Source organism: Gadus morhua, chromosome 21 (assembly GCF_902167405.1).
Source record: "Gadus morhua chromosome 21, gadMor3.0, whole genome shotgun sequence".
Taxonomy (NCBI): domain Eukaryota; kingdom Metazoa; phylum Chordata; class Actinopteri; order Gadiformes; family Gadidae; genus Gadus; species Gadus morhua.
The window spans coordinates 19941169-19957141 of NC_044068.1; the positions used below are offsets into that span (position 1 = coordinate 19941169).

At 42.6% G+C, this 15973-nt stretch overlaps 2 protein-coding genes across 4 annotated transcripts; one reads left to right on the forward strand and one right to left on the reverse strand.

The window, feature by feature from the left end:
• Nucleotides 1-1152: 1152 nt before the first annotated feature.
• Nucleotides 1153-13638, reverse strand: kif25 (kinesin family member 25). Of its 3 annotated transcripts, none has more exons than XM_030345858.1 (15): nt 12924-13638; nt 12679-12744; nt 11927-12049; nt 11594-11735; nt 10437-10540; nt 9879-9964; nt 9748-9784; nt 9566-9633; nt 9404-9478; nt 9074-9241; nt 8577-8753; nt 8040-8194; nt 7320-7571; nt 6927-7082; nt 1153-2736 (listed from the first exon to the last, which is right to left on the reverse strand). In XM_030345858.1, exons 1-15 carry the CDS (start codon nt 12990-12992, stop codon nt 2585-2587), a joined length of 1830 nt encoding a protein of 609 aa, XP_030201718.1. In that variant the 5' UTR covers nt 12993-13638; the 3' UTR covers nt 1153-2584. The 3 variants fall into 3 exon arrangements, with proteins under 3 accessions (XP_030201718.1, XP_030201720.1, XP_030201719.1); XM_030345860.1 differs by having other exon boundaries at nt 2618-2736; nt 8597-8753; XM_030345859.1 differs by lacking the exon at nt 1153-2736 and having other exon boundaries at nt 6268-7082; nt 8597-8753.
• Nucleotides 13639-13752: 114 nt separating this feature from the next.
• On the forward strand, nt 13753-15367 carry ccdc167 (coiled-coil domain containing 167). Its single transcript, XM_030345861.1, has 4 exons — nt 13753-13961; nt 14310-14404; nt 14496-14548; nt 14638-15367. Exons 1-4 carry the CDS (start codon nt 13911-13913, stop codon nt 14754-14756), a joined length of 318 nt encoding a protein of 105 aa, XP_030201721.1. The 5' UTR covers nt 13753-13910; the 3' UTR covers nt 14757-15367.
• The last annotated feature ends 606 nt before the right edge of the window (nt 15368-15973 follow it).

Below are 15973 nucleotides of genomic sequence, written 5' to 3' on the forward strand. Positions count from 1 at the left end.
AATGAAATGAGGCAGCCAGTACGGCTGCCGCATTTCATGCTTTTTCAGCGCGGTTTTATGTCAGATCAGCATATTTAGTCTTTTTTCAAGACTAAATATGTTATACACATACATCAAATACATTAAATAGTTTAAGTAAAGAGCGATCATACAATAGAAGTGTCTACAAACATTACATTGGTGACAACGGTGAAATAGCAAAATGGGTTGAGCGCATGCGCTCTGAGGGATTTCTCAATTCTCGGTGAGGCAGCATTGCTTGCTGCCTCAGCAGGCCTCAACTCGCGTATCTCTCAGCAATTTTGATAATAAAAATGAATTAAATTATTGGAATCGTACATTAATTACATTTAGACCACAGATCAGTAGACAAATACCAATATATAATATATTTTAATTATTTAATTTTATCATTATTCGTTTTTTCTTTTCATGATGACAGGTGAGGCACTGCCTCACCTGCCTCCCCTGACTGCACGTCACTGGGGCTAGTACATCCTGAATAATGGGAGCTGACTTTTTGACGCACCGCTTCGGCGCCGGTGTGTCGGTGTGTGCGGTAGAATCCCGGCGTCAGTCTGTGCTGTTCTTGGGTCCAACCTCACGCCCATTACAATTTCTTGTTTCACTGGTGCTAAAATGATTAATCTATTGGAAATATGATTGTTATCTGTCTCAAATGTATTCAAACTTGATCACTAACTCTTCACTTTATTGGTTTCCAACCATTTTTATCATTTAAATGGTGTGCAAGTTAACATTGATTACTCCTTTTAGACTTGAATTTAAATTGCAGTTAAAATCCCTTCACTTGATCCCTTCACTTGCCATTTAACATTTCTTTATGTCTTAAACTATGTGTCTTTATTGAAACAGATTTTCAACCTAACTTTGCACTACAGCACTCTAGGAAATTCCTTTCCTAGTTTGTATCCTCATCTTTCTGCTGATAACTGTATTCGATGAATGAGTTTGAGACCAGATGAGCTTATGCATCGTACCTTCAACCAAGCAGGCAATATCAATGATGAAGTTTATATGAAAAAGGTAAGTTCAGCGCCAACATCATAGGACATTATACCAATGAAATATGAAGTGAAATGAGTCCACGCCTTAAACATGCTTCCTCCCCCACCTGCATGCGAGCCTTCCCACAGTCCCTGGATTCTGGTGACTTGGACATGTTTATAGATCACTCAGTACTGCGACACAACTCAGATTTTGTGACCACTCGTCTCCAACACTGCTCTTTGAATATATCAAAGATTTATTTGACATGCAGGTTTATACATAACGCGGATAATTTAGATTGTAATTTACAAAAGAACTGAAAACTTGATCACGATAACCGTACCTTTCAGTCAAGATGAGAATCAGAGTATCTGTTCATAGAATTCAAAGGCAAACCTTTCATGATTGACATAGTGTCTAGTTTGCTTAGAAACTATGTCAATCATGAAAGATTTCAGCTTGAGTCGCCACTACAACTACTACAACTGCACTGAAAATAATGCTACTTGTTGCACTTAATGTTGGGCCATGGTTTTTCAGTTTTGTGCCATCATTGAATGATGATGTACGTAAGCCCTTTGCACTGAAAACAATACTGTTGTTTCTATTAAAAAAAACTTGTATTAGTCATATAGATATGTTAAAAATGCATTTGAGCATGGAAAAGATGGAATTAATGTATGTTGGTTCAATATATAGGCTTAATAAATAAATAGGCTATGAATCTGAATGAATTTTTAGGTAGCGGCCTTCCCCTATGCACCAGAATACAGGAAATCACATCTACCAAAATCAAAATGTTCTTCGGGAGGACTCCCAGTCCATGCCGAAAAATTGTGGCCCTCTATCATATAAGTTGCCCATCCCTGGTCTATACGAATGGTTGCATATAGCGTGCTTTTGAAGCATTTTGAAGAATTTGACACAAAGCAACTTAAGATGCAAAAGTTATCTCCATTCATGGTTCCTTTGACGTTTCAGGGACACAACAGTGTACAGTGAGAGGTGGTGCTTCACAGCGTGTTTACCTACATAATAAAGGTTGTCATAGTAAGCCTCTTCACTAAACTAATGCCACATATTGCTAAGTCGCACTACAAATTAATTTGAACAAAATACCTTTCAATGACTTTCATGACAATAAAGGGTAAGGAATCCCTCCTCTTATGTGTTGATAATACCTTGAAAATAAATGTGATAAAGAAGTCATAAGTCCATATAATTAAAGAAATAAAAATATCTAGTTAGTGCAGCATCTTTCACTTATGGTCTTTACTATTGATCAAATGCATCTTTTTTGCAGAACAAATAAGAGAATTGGATAAAATACTATAAAGTCACAAAATAATTCATATTAAACACTCATTTTGAACATTTGATACTCTATTCTATGACAATAAGCTTGTCTCTGCATTTGAACACTAGAAAACTGTTTGGGTCGATCCTTTCTTACTATGAATATGAATACTATGAATACAAAAAACACATGATAATGTTCTGTGCTGGCATGAATTTTAATAATAATATTTTTTTATTTCTACCAATATCTCACCGTTATAACATTCTCAGTCTCTCACTTTTGCTTGAGGTTGTTATTCTTCCTGTGCGACACTTGCTTGTGAAACTGCCGAGCCCTTGAGCCAAAACCCAGGGACTGGAGCGACTCCGAGATGAACCGCTGGGCGGGAGAGATGCAAAGCATCACAAGCAGCTTAGCATCTCCACCTAGTGGGCGAGAAGAGGAACTTGAGGGTTAAGGCCTAGATAGGCAATTTACTTTAGAAGCATTTTGTCATAGTTATCATCTGTGGCTGTCGCAGGCCTGTATTGAGCTCTTCTTCTCAATCATTATATTTGACCCGAAAGGAAGTGATTAGATTGCATACCTGTCTGACTACCTCCCTACCTATCTGCACTCAGCCTAGTGTGAGTGCACCCTGCCTGAGTCCACATGGCCTGGCAGCCCTGCCGCTAAAGCTGGAAAGCTATTCCTGTGTTTTGGGCCCTATCTTGCACCCAGCGCAATAGAGCTCGTAAGTCGCCATTGCTCATGGGACCTATGAGACCGAAAAAAGTCAATGGAGAGAAAGTAATTATTTTCTGATCCCAGTCTTTATATGCCCCGGATTACACATATTACATGTTGTTTGTGGATTTAAATGATAATTTTTCATGCAAAGAAAACTATAATTTAGCGGGTAGGAGTTTGATACGGTTAGTTTTTGTGTGCGGCACTTTGTGGACTACAACTCCCGCTGCTCTCGACGCGTATGATATACGTCACCACCACTCGCAAACAGATCCCGCAGTTGGAACATGGCTGTGTCTTTGGTGCACTTTACCACCTTCTTTCAAGGAGAGCACAAAAGCCTTGATCGAGGTGAAAACCACTACAAATCTGAACATGTGGAGAGTTTTAGTTTTAGCACTGTGAGTTGAGAAGTGGAGGGAATGTGTATTGATGTGACGTCACATATGCGACGTGTAGTCTTTCTCGTTGGGTCTTTTCCACAGCCTTTAGCTGAATAATCATACAATATACTGTCAAACTCTTTACGTGAATTTTTTGCGTACATTCACGTACATTCATATGTACGTGAAAACATATGTGTAATCCAAGGCATTGGATCAGGATCAGAAAATAATTACTTTCTCTCCATTGACCCCCATTAATTTTTTTGGTCTCATAGGTCCCATGAGCAATGGCGACTTACGAGCTCTATTGACTTTCTACTATGAAGGCATTATTGTATTGAAAGCCTTTAGCACCTGTAACTGCAGATTTTGTATGCGTACACTAAAGTCACAAATGTGTAACAGTAAATATGAAGTCCTAAATATTTATTTTGCATGTGTACTCTAAAGTCATAAATGTGTTACAGTACATTTGATGTCGTAAATATTTTTTCTACCATTGTAAACACTAAATAGGGTTTACGAGTTCACAAGTCTGTGTTACAGGTGCACAAATCTTATCCTGTGCATCACAACTTCAAAGAGTGATACACTTGACACTTTTGCTACATCATTACAGCGCAGTTTGCATTTGTAAACCCAAATGTGAACTACTGCATCAGAAATTAGACATCTGTGAAATATTTCCTCACAAATGAAATTATATAGATCGCTATGTTCAATGAGGAATTTAATTATCGAACACAAGTCCATCGGTTATACAGCGGCTCGAATCTGCTGCTACGAGTCTCGGCCGTTGTTTTTCTTGCGGATACTTTTGCAACACGTCTTGCAAAAGTACACATGTAGCCTACCACCTAGACGTGTTGTAAAACTACCTGCAAAAAAACCCACAGCTGAGACTTGCAGGAGCATATTGGAGCAGTTGTAACGATGGACTTGTGCTCGCTCATTAAAATGCTGAATCAACATAGCGTTCTATATAATTTTATTTGTGAGGAAATCTTTCACAGATGTGCAACTTCTGATGCATTAGTTCACATTTGGGTTTAAGAATGCACACATTTTGGGCATGTTCTCAGATTATAAAACACGGGTGTGCGAATGTGTTTTGCACCAACTGCGCAGCAATGATTGTAGCAAAAGTGTCAATTGCATGACTCTTTGAAGTTGAGATGCACAGGATAGGATTTGTGCACCTGCAAACAGACTTGTGAACTCATAGACCCTATTTTGTGTTTACAATGGTAGAAAAAATATTTAGGACTTCAAATGTACTGTTACACATTTTTGACTTTAGGTACACATGCAAAATAAATATTGTAGCGACCCAGCAGGACTAATATAATAATAATAATACATTTCATTTATAGTGCCCTTTTCATCCGAAGATCTCAAAGGGCTACAGGTTAAAAAATAAAAAGGGGGTTTAAAAACATCTAAGAGTGGGAGCCAAAGGTTTTCTTAACAATAAATGTTTTAAGACCTTTTTTAAAGCCATCAGTGGATTGTGGTGGGGGGGGGGGGGGGGGGGGGGGTGTTTGTGGGGGGATGGAGTTGCCCTAGTTCAGCCTGATAGGCCAGTTGGGATAGGGGGCGGGAACAGCTAGCCTCCAGAGTTACAAAAATACATTACAGCTCAAATGGAAGATGACTTCATGCAGAGAATGAGCATTGCAATGGTGCGTGATTTTGGACATTTCCTTAATAGCTCTAGAGGCAGCATAATGTCCATGATGGGGGAATCACAAGGATGCGTTATAAAACCACATGAAGCGGGGAGCCATGCTGATGCTAAAAAAGCCAACAATGACTATGCAAATGTGAGCAACAACTATACTGGCACCTACACAGCCACAGCTAACGACGCTTATGCAGCAGTTGCTCTTGACAGAAATGCTAAGGTTCCCCTCAACGTACCATATTCCAAGTCTATCCACCAGTCTGGGGTGGGTACGGAGGCAGCTACTTTCCCTAGGGGGAGGCTTGACGGGTGTAGCCCCCCCATCGTTAGTTCCAGCTAGCCAGTGTTCGGGTTCGCCATATGGTTTTGGGCACTCCTCCAACCCCGTAGTTAGTTGCACGGAAAGGGTTATAAAGCCTGGTTCTACGGTTAAACGTCATCATCAGCCCCGCAGTGTCGGGCCGCAAACGCTGCAATATTTACGACTTCAAATTTACGGTTACACATTGGTGACTTTAGTGTACGCATACAACATCTGCAGTTACAGGTGCTAAAACTTTTGCTACGATAATACCTTCATACAATAATACCTCCATAGATTTCCCCCCGCAGCAAACTCGCGCCACTACACTTGCGCCCTGAGAGGCGTGTCGGTGAAAAGCAGAGGCCTGTTCCGGCGCAATTAATACATGGTGCTAATTTACGGGTCGAAAAAGCATTGTTAGCCCAGTTGGTGTTGCTATTTTGAAGCACCATGGCAGGTCACAAACATGCAAACGATTAGCCTTATTGAAATATTATAACGATGATATGGATTGTGGAGAAAAAAAAATCCATAGGGGCTGCATGAATGATAACAATAACAATAACAATAATAAACTCGAGCAAAGTAGGCTATATCCCAGCCTTCCAAAACAAAAAATATAAGGTTGGTTAAATTATTTGGGAAAGAACAGCTGATACAGTGGTAAGAAGTTGAACTTTTAAAACAATGCATCTGCAAACACCGTAGGCTACAGCAAACCCATATTTTCTTAACACAGACATCGTGTACAAGCCCATAACTTTTAGGTTTGATAAGTATTTGATCGCGAGAAAACATGGTTTTACCGTGTTTTACTGTTTAAACACACGCAAATTAAACACGTTACGCATAATACAGTCAATGGCAATGTATATTAACAGGGGGACACATGCATATTACAAACAAAAGTCGATAACGATAATGTAAACAACACTGGTAAGAAACTATGTTTGTTAATGTATTGCAGCATTTCATTAAATACTCCAACAGTAGCGGCCACAGGACTGCATATCATATATTGGTTAAGTTCTCTTAGCCAAAATTTACATGACGACTCTGAAGTTGTAGAAGAAACACTAATCCATGTGTGAATTAGGCCTATTTTTTCACCATAGACTGAGCCATTTGAAGTTTGAAATTCATGTGGTCCTGCATCTGTCTTAAGCGGAGACTGCAAACACGCTTTCAAAATATCACCTCGTCAAGTTCAAATGCGCTCATGGCTCTTAAAGGGGATGGGAAATGGCACTCTCATGCACGAATTGCATGTTACGTCCAAAACCCACCTACGGGTTTCAGACCATCCCATTTTAGATTTGCGTCGGGCGCAAGATTAATTTATACGCCGATATAATAGCAACAGTGCCAGAGTTCCGCCCACAAAGCTACTTGCGTTTCGTGCTTCTCACTTGCATTTCAGACTGTTAAAATAGGGCCCTATGTCCGTCCGATGAAAACCAATTTTAACCCCTGGGCATCACTAGCACAACCACATAACGGCCAGTAACACACCGATAGCGTCCTGCAGCAGGTGTGTGAGCTTGCTGTTGCGGTACGGGACGTGAGGTCTCTGCTCCGCCAGCGCACCCAGGACGTCCGACAGAGCGCACAGGCTGCGGTTTATACAGGAGGTCTCCCACAGCGCCGCGCCCGTCACCCCCGACATGCCTGACCACAAACAAACACACACACACACACACACACACACAAAAAGTTCATAAAGGTGATGTCACTGATAACTTCTGTGGACCAATCAGAACAGTAGTCAACAACCAAATTCTGTTCGCGTTTCGGTTTGCGAAACGCAAACAGATTTTGCGACATCGGTTTGCGACATCTCTCTGAAAAGTATTTTGTGGGGCCAATAAGAAAGCAGCAGGGGCGACGTCACAGACATCTCCTCACCGACACACTCGCTGCCGGCCAGGTCCACCAGCTGGAGGCGGGTCCGAAAGAGGCCCTGGGCTCTGCTCGGCCGGGGGGAGGGGCATTGGGAGTGGCCGGGGAAGGAGAAGGAGGATGAAGGGGAGGCGGTGGCAGCAGAGTGGTCGGCAGAGGCGTGGCGGGGGGCGCCATTGGCCCGGCGACAGCGCGGGCTCCAGAAGTCGGTCCTCGGGCAGCGCTGCAGCTCTTGCTTGGCGCTCTTCAGACGGCGGGCTGCAGAGAGGAGACAACACAACAAAAACAACAACAACAACAATAAGGATCCATTTAGCTCATTTCTTCAGACGGTGGGCTGCGGAAAGGAGACAACACAAAAACAATAATGATCCGTTGAACTAAATGAATCCACATTACATTTGAATTAACTAGTTATGTAAAGATATAAGTAAATTTCCTAAATATCTGAAATATTTTTTCTTTATTATTTTTTGGAACATACAGTATATTCACGTAAGAAAAATGGACTGATATGCATTCAAGTCATTCACGGAGCATAATTAGGAACCTCAGTGAGGAATCGCCTCATCACGTCTTAGCGTCTCAATGAACAGACAATCACTTGTTATTAATATCTGTTAACTTTCTAACTTGACTTCGGACAGATCATGGGAGGATAATACAAGCATCCCGATCCTGAGGCGGTGAGTGTGAACAGTCAGTCAGTGTGGGGCCCCCACCCACCCAAGGCCAGGGCGTGGGGGCTGTTGGAGGAGACGGTGAGCGTGACCACCAGGTGGGAGCGGGAGGAGTGGGCGTGCACCAGGGTGGGGCAGCGGGCCCTCAGCTTTACCACTGCCCAGACCAGCTGCATGACCTCGGGGGCGCTCTTCACACACCTGCACACACGCACGCACACGCACACACATGCAAAATACTTTTGGCATTAAAGGTACCTAGAATTTCTGCATCTGCTAGCAAGCCAAACACAGTTTACTTTATAAGATTAACAACTAGCTTTTGTGGAAATAAAATCGAAAAATAAGAAAAATCTGGTTACCCTTTCAACATCAATAAAAAAAGATTTATTCACTATAGTCTAATCTTAGAACTGTAGGATATAAGAAAAGTTGCATAAGATCAGACCAGAAGCCCCGCAGGATTCAGCCCGTCGATGGCATTAAACTCACAAAGTTCCATGTAGTGTAAACTAAAGGACCTGAAGAAGCCCTGCGGCCAGTTGATCTCCACACTGAACTACCCCTCCCCTGCTCTACCCACTCATAAGTGAGGAAGGGGACCTCGCTGGGGCCCGACGCGGTGGTGATGACGTCCCGGCGCTGGCCCGGAGCTCCGCCCTCCCCGTCGAGGGACAGGAGGTCAAACACCTCGTTGTTGTAGACCTCCACCACGGACACCTCCACCACATGGCTCTCGGACGGCTTCCCTGAGATCAGCCTGAAGCGACAGAGACACACACACATTAATCCTGAACAATAGATATAAAAAAAGTTTAACCCAAATGTACAATATATATTAAAAACTGATTAAATATATATTTTCAAATAATAAAATGTCGTCATGCTCATCTTCAAAACCGGGGTCAGGTCACGGGAGCAGCTTCTCTAGCATAATATAATGTATTTTTTAATAATAAGATCACCCCAAAGATATGGTATTGTCTGTCCAATAGTGATGCAAAAAGGAGGCGTACATATGATGGAAATGTGTTGTAGGAAACAAGCTGGAGACAGAGAGCTGAGGCCTGAGTGTCTCACCTGAAGAGCTCCACAGCAGCTTGGGGGATGATGCCCTGCTGGTCCCCGGGGGAGGAGACACCCTGGGGGGTGCCTGGCTGAGGGGACCCGGGGGGCCCCTGGGAGCCCATCATGGTGTGGGTTTTTCCACTACCCGTTTGCCCGTACGCCATTATACACACATTATACCTGCAGGACGACTATGGATTAAATAAGGACCTGAATCTATCACACACACAACCGCATGCGAGCAGGCACACACATACCCCCACACACACACACAAACGCACATGAGCAGGCGCACACACAGATGCACACACACAGACACACACATATGGAAACACGCCTCACCCATCCAGCAGGGATGTGAGGAGAGGCTTCACCTCTTCAAACACTACGTTCTGGGAGTCCTCCGGTCCATGCACTCTGTCCAGAGAGAACAAGAGGTATCCAGAAACATGAATATATATACAGAAATGTAAAGACAACAGGCAGTTCCATTTTGTGCTTTACCTCTCAAATTCAAACACCTTGTTGATGGCTGGATTTCCATTTTGAATGCAGTTCACCAACACGGTGTCCTTGATAAATGTCAAATGAAAAAATAATCAGCTGAAGAATATTACATGAGACTGGACAATGAAATTGCAAAATTGAAACAATCTGAAAATCCGTTCATCTGCTTTAAAACTCACCTCGCTGACATGAATGACCTCCTCTGACGAGATCACCCTGAGAGAAATAAAAAAACGTGAGGATGAAAAAAGCTTTTGTTGTCCTCAGTTGGCCAATAACATGCTTGTTTTGCTTTGAGGGGAGACCTCACCTTGATTGGGATGAGCAGGACTGGACCTGGTCCAATGGAAGCACAGGGCGCACCCTACAGTGAACCCTGATGTTCCCCCTCAGCTCCTGGAGGTTGAAGAACAGACAGTTAGACACACACACACGGAAAAGACTCAAGACTCACTTGTGCATAGCCAACCCCCGTACCTCACCACCTCCCTTTACGCACTTATCGTATGTTGTACGTCCTGGCACTTAATGTACACACTTACTGTATTTCCTACTTGGTTACAGTACTCGTGTAGTCGTATCGTTTCTTATCCTACCTATCTTTGTTGTATACAGGGAATGGGTTAACCTAGGGATTGTTGGTGCTTGGCACTTGGTTCTATGAACATCCTTACTGCCCCGTAAGGAAGCAATATATTGTTGCTTATCTATCTTCTGATAAATGTATGTATTGTAAGTCGCTTTGGATAAAAGCGCCTGCGGAATGCCCTGAATGTTAATGTAAACGTAACACAGCTCCTCCCAAGCCTTTGTTTAGAAGACAGTTGGAACACATCGTGGAGAACCAAAGAGTGATCTCAGCTCTCACCACCAGGGTGTTGTGGATCTCTCTCCTCCTCTGCTTCTCGGCCCTGCACCTCTCCTTCTCCTCCACCAGGTCGCGCTCCAGAGCCGCCATGTGGGATTGCAAACCTGGCGGGACAAACGGGGCGGACGGTGTCCTTAAAAAAAGGCCAACATATTCAAGACATAACACTTCTAATCCAAGGTAAGAGAAGAGTACCAGCACGTTGCCGGACTCATTAAGAAGGCAAATACAAAGCTATACCATAGCACTGCGTCTAGTCCTTCCCTGTTGAACCTTTTAGCACATAGACACAAGTAGGAGACTGAAACTGTCCTTCATTTCTGAAATGGATTAATTAGACACAATAGTGACGTTAGTATTATTGACCACAGCCTTTCATCCAAGCTGGCTGAGGGATGCCTACAGTTGACACAGTGAGGACTGAATCCAGAACCCCCCAGCTGGGAGTCAACATCCCTATCCTGCCCCCTATTTGACCCATTGTCTTATCCTGATCTGAATGATCTCATAGCGAGAGCTATGCTCAGCATCAGAACCGAGCATGAATAACCCAGAGGAAACTCCAGATGTTTGTGCCTAGGCATTGTGAATCCACAGAGCCCCCCTTTCACCCTGACCACCAGCTACTGTGGGAGCAGCATACAACTCCAAACGGTAGAAACGTCAACCTTGAGGAAGCCAGTAAGGTACGGCTAAGGGTAATTGGGGGGCTAATCACCACGGCAGCCTAAGCCGCAGCAGTGCATGGCCTATACATTAGGTAACTTTAGATTAGAGGGACAAAGACAGACGGACAGGCTGAGGGGGAGTGATAGAGGGAATGAGAGACAGGAGAGGTCAAACAAAGCAAGATAAAGGTTGATAGGGGGAAATAGTGGATAATGTTGACATTTGATCATGATAAGTGATGTGAAATGTTTATGATTGGCCCGCTAAAGAAACAGTAATATACTTTGACACAATCCCAGAATAATGAACAACATATGAAGTGCAAGAACCACTGCCTTGTGAGGAGAACACCTCACCTGTTTTAGTTAAAATACTTAGACAACAACAACTGCCACAAACAGGAAAAAACACAATAGGATGGGAAACCAAGAGCTCCTGAGTGAATCAGCACTTCTGTCCACCGAGTCTGTGAGGTTAGGGTTACTCACTCTGCAGGTCATCTCCATGGCAACTGTTCAGTGTTGCCCTGGCCCCGTCCAGCTTCTCCAGGATCTGCTTGCTCTGGCCCTCCAGCTCGGCCACGCCGTTTGCATACACTGCAAAGATCTCACTCAAGACCTGCTTCAAATTCTGCATGGAGTACACACGGAGATAAGATATAGGGCTGCGGTGGCTGTGTGTTCATCTGGTTTATACAGAGGCCTTATAAATGGGAGCATGGACACACCCACACACCCACATTTACAGAGGATGAGTCTTGCCCCAACGTGATTTTAGGTGGACAGGTGGAATAACAGCATATATTCCAGTTAATTGTGTACCTGGACTTCAGCAAGGAGCTTCCCCAGAGTCAACTGGGTGATGCTCTGGGCTTCCCTCTGGTGATGAAGTAGTGTTTTGGCCTTGGCCTCCCCCTCATGGCCCCGCCGCAGTCTGCCCAGACACTAGAGAAGGAGAGAGAGAGAGAGAGAGAGAGAGAGAGAGAGAGAGAGAGAGAGAGAGAGAGAGAGAGAGAGAGAGAGAGAGAGAGAGAGAGAGAGAGACGGAGAGAGAGAGAGAGAGAGAGAGAGAGAGAGAGAGAGAGAGAGAGAGAGAGAGAGAGAGAGAGAGAGAGAGAGAGAGAGAGAGAGAGAGAGAGAGAGAGAGAGAATGTTTTTCAAAATTGTAAGGTTTCGATGGGAAAATTTGATGTGCATAAAATAAAAGTCTTGCTACTCAGTTGCCATAGTGCCCTCCCTCTTTAGACTGTTGATTCTTACTAGACATCACTACCTTATAATTCATGGATGATTGCACCCAACAAAAAAATATGACTGCACATTAAAGTTAAGGACTCTAAACTAAATTAAAGATGTACTGAAAGTAGACTATGTACTTCCATCTATCATATATTTCTCACAGAAAACTCATTCCCACATGACAATTTTAGGATTGGATGGAATAGACCAGGCTTATAATATGATGCAACCATATAGAATGACATTACATTAGAATATTCATATACTAGAATAGAATAGGCCATATAATAGAAAAGGTATATCATAGAATAGGATAGAATACTTTTTGATCTTACCTCAGCAAGCCTCAAATGAAGAATTGCCTTTTCTGTCTCCAGCTCCAGAATACGCTCCTCTTTACTCTGACAAAAACAAGGTGACATTAGCTTCTCACCGCTTAAGGTTATCAACTGATAGAGGAAGAGGGTTGAAATGCTATGGAATGTTGTTCAATGAAAGCTACAAAAAAATGGAATAGATTAGGTCTATAATGTTAATAAGTAACTCATTTACACATTCAAATCTAATAAGGCCTACTTACCCTTAGTTTGTGCTCTAAAAGATGAACTTGATGTGCAAAGTTTTGGTCTTGGTTAATAAAGAGTGACATTTTGACGAAGAATTTAACAATACAAGAGAAACAACTTCAAAGGCCTCCCTCGGTCTTCTCCTGTGTCGATCCGGCACCACTGTTTTCTGTCAGCAAGGCTTATGGGATTAGGACGCAGTGGTACCAAGGTTTACCTTCTATTGCAATAGACACAACGTGGTGTCTGTGGTCAGGTTGAGGAAACAGGATTTGTGAATGTTATTATTTCATACAGTATCTCTTTATTGATACAATAATAATGTTATTCAAGCCTGATTATAATGTGTGTTTGCGTTTATCTTTATTATCAATGTGACGCATTTAAAAATGTGAACCACAGCGCTATTAAACTGCCGCAAATCACGGCATCCAAACCAACTCTGCAGAAACCAGAAGATAAAGTGTAGTTGAGGAAGATAAATAAAAAATACAGCAACCAAACTCCAGCATCTCTCTTAGTGGGCCTAGTCCCAGAGTGGGGTCATCAGTGGGCCTCACCCCGTCCAGGGCAGGGTCATCAGTGGGCCTCCCACCCAGGGCGGGGTCTTCAGGGGAGAACCGCTGGATCAGTTCTGAATCAGAAAGTCCACTACTCTCGTGCAGAGACACACGGCACAACACTTTTCTCCATGGTTAAACATTTGAAATGGCTAGTCATGAGCTATTTCTAATTTCAATTAAAAAAAAACACGATTGGGGAATCGCCCCAGTAGTTTGTTAATACTGCAATATAGTGGTTATCCGCTTGGGAGCAGCAATGGGCAACATGTTCATCCATACAGCGATGAGGAACACACGAAGAAGGGAGGATGAGACTTCCGTGTAGACCTGTGTAGACCAGCCAGACTAGCACCGGAATGACGACAGAGGTCTGCAGGACGTCAGACCTCGACCTCAACAAATTATACCTCAATACCAGATCAACAGTGTCGTGACAAAATGACAAAATCAAAGGACAAAAAACGAGAGAAAATTAGTGTTGCCACTGAAGTAAGACATTACCTGTACTCTGCACCACTTACGGTCCGTTATTATATGGTGCAGAACAGGATCTTGTTACCATGACCCGAGTAGGGTCAACTTTACTGTCTCTTTAGTTTGTGAACACTGTTGAATGAGTGTCGAGGTGTCCCTGAGCAAGATAGCTCACCCTAACTGCTCCCGACGATCTGGATGTCTCATTGCAAGGACACGCCGTTGGTGTGTGAATGTCTGTATGATTAGGTGAACGTATGTATGAACGGATGAAGTTTAAGCAATATTGTAAAGGGCTTTGAGTGGCCATTGGTGAGAAAAGCACTGTATAAATGCAGTCCATTTACAAATCTTGTCTAATAGATTGATCGTGTGGAAGAACGACGGATTCGGTTCCAGGACAACATTGAGAAGGCAGAGTTCAGGACCAGACGCGAGGTGCTGTCGGACAGAGAAAGGTATGACGAGGACAACAATCATGAATCATCACTCACTTTGATCATCACATCAATGATTCATTTGAGCCCATTTCTATTTATTTTTCCACAGACAAGATTTGGAAGATGAAATGACCATCATGCGCGAGAGGGTGCAAAGGTTAGGTAGGATCTCAAAGAACTTAATTGTGATCGTTGCGGTAATCCTGTAATGCTTTGTTTAAAGACTTAATGTTGTTTAATCTATTCCCCAGACAAGGACCTTATTACTCTACGAGGTGAGAACCGCCGGAACATGATGCTGTCCGTGGCTCTTCTGGCTCTCAGTGCTTTCTTCTACTACGCCTTCATCTATGGAGATGAAGATCTCTGATCTCAGAACAGAACTCGACTTCAAGTCAGCTCGTTTTGTACGATATTGTACGATATGGCCTCTTTCGACTGGGAGGACACATTCATATATCTTTATCACATCTTAAAATGTTTTTAAATTATATTTTCGATATCCGAGTTTTGTCTTGTGCTTGCGAACTGAAATATTGTAATGGATTTCTATTTTGTAGCTGTTCAGCTCAGTGGTAAACGGCAATAGCCTGACCACCACATGTGTACATTGAATTTTCAATTTATATAAAAGCACATTCCTGTTAAGCTCAAACAGAGCTGCCCCATTTCATTCATTACTTTACTTTATTGCCTAACATTACTTATTTCTTTACATTCCTTAATTGAAGCTGTCTTAAATGCTTGAATGGCAAATGCATTTTAAGGATAGTAGTTGGATTTGGTTGAAGTCACACATTGCCAAAAGCTTTCCTTGTTGCGGGCATAATTTGGACTAAGCTATTAAAACATGCCAACGTTTGTATTTCCATTTTCATGAGTTTGTTTAACGAATATATCTCAAAGGATATTCATTTATGTTTTGTTTACGTTGTTTGTACACAATACAATAAAGGCTTTAATACTTTTTCCTTACCATGATTAGGATATTGGTTGAATTACTTTAGTTCTGACTTGATTAGCCAAATTATATTTTGATCTGTTATACCCTATGTCGGTTTGTTAAAATGGACCAACTTGGAAGTCGGCCGTGGAAACTATTTGAAAGAGGCAAAGCAGGGGCCTCTTAAGTATTCAGTTTTTTGCTTAGGAAATGTCCTTTCCTAACGAGATGACCCGGAAGTACGTGGAGGAAAGGTTGTTAAAAATCTAAAAATGTTTAGGAAGGTGCCTCGATGCAACGTCCTTTAGCATAGGTTACTCCTTAAAGGAGAAATCCGGTTTAAAATGGATCTGGGATATGTTTAAGATGATAACGAGATGGGATGTTTGTTTGGGAGCACACAAGCGCATGTAAACGCATTCTTAAATAGGCTGTTTTTAGCCAATTCTACCAAAACGCTATAAACTGGGAACCATGGGGGCATCTTGTCATGGTAAAAACGAAATCGTTATTTTAAACAACTTAAAAGGCTAAAAGTAGCCTGACACTTCTTTGATAGTATAATATGGGTCTTAAAATATAAAACGAGCCTTTTAAGTTGTTCAAAATAACGATTTCGTTTTTACCATGACAAAATGCCCCCA

Excerpts from the sequence above, each read along its gene's own strand:
- kif25 (XM_030345858.1), bottom strand. The coding sequence starts at position 12,992 with ATGTCACTCTTTATTAACCAAGACCAAAACTTTGCACATCAAGTTCAT. Across the intron at positions 7,083-7,319 it reads GGCCGGCAGCGAGTGTGTCG|GCATGTCGGGGGTGACGGGC; the intron begins GTGAGGAGATGT and ends GTTTGTGGTCAG. Across the intron at positions 2,737-6,926 it reads CCTGCTGCAGGACGCTATCG|GTGGAGATGCTAAGCTGCTT; the intron begins GTGTGTTACTGG and ends CTCGCCCACTAG.
- ccdc167 (XM_030345861.1), top strand. The coding sequence starts at position 13,911 with ATGACAAAATCAAAGGACAAAAAACGAGAGAAAATTAGTGTTGCCACT. Across the intron at positions 13,962-14,309 it reads AAATTAGTGTTGCCACTGAA|ATTGATCGTGTGGAAGAACG; the intron begins GTAAGACATTAC and ends CTTGTCTAATAG. Across the intron at positions 14,549-14,637 it reads CGAGAGGGTGCAAAGGTTAG|ACAAGGACCTTATTACTCTA; the intron begins GTAGGATCTCAA and ends TCTATTCCCCAG.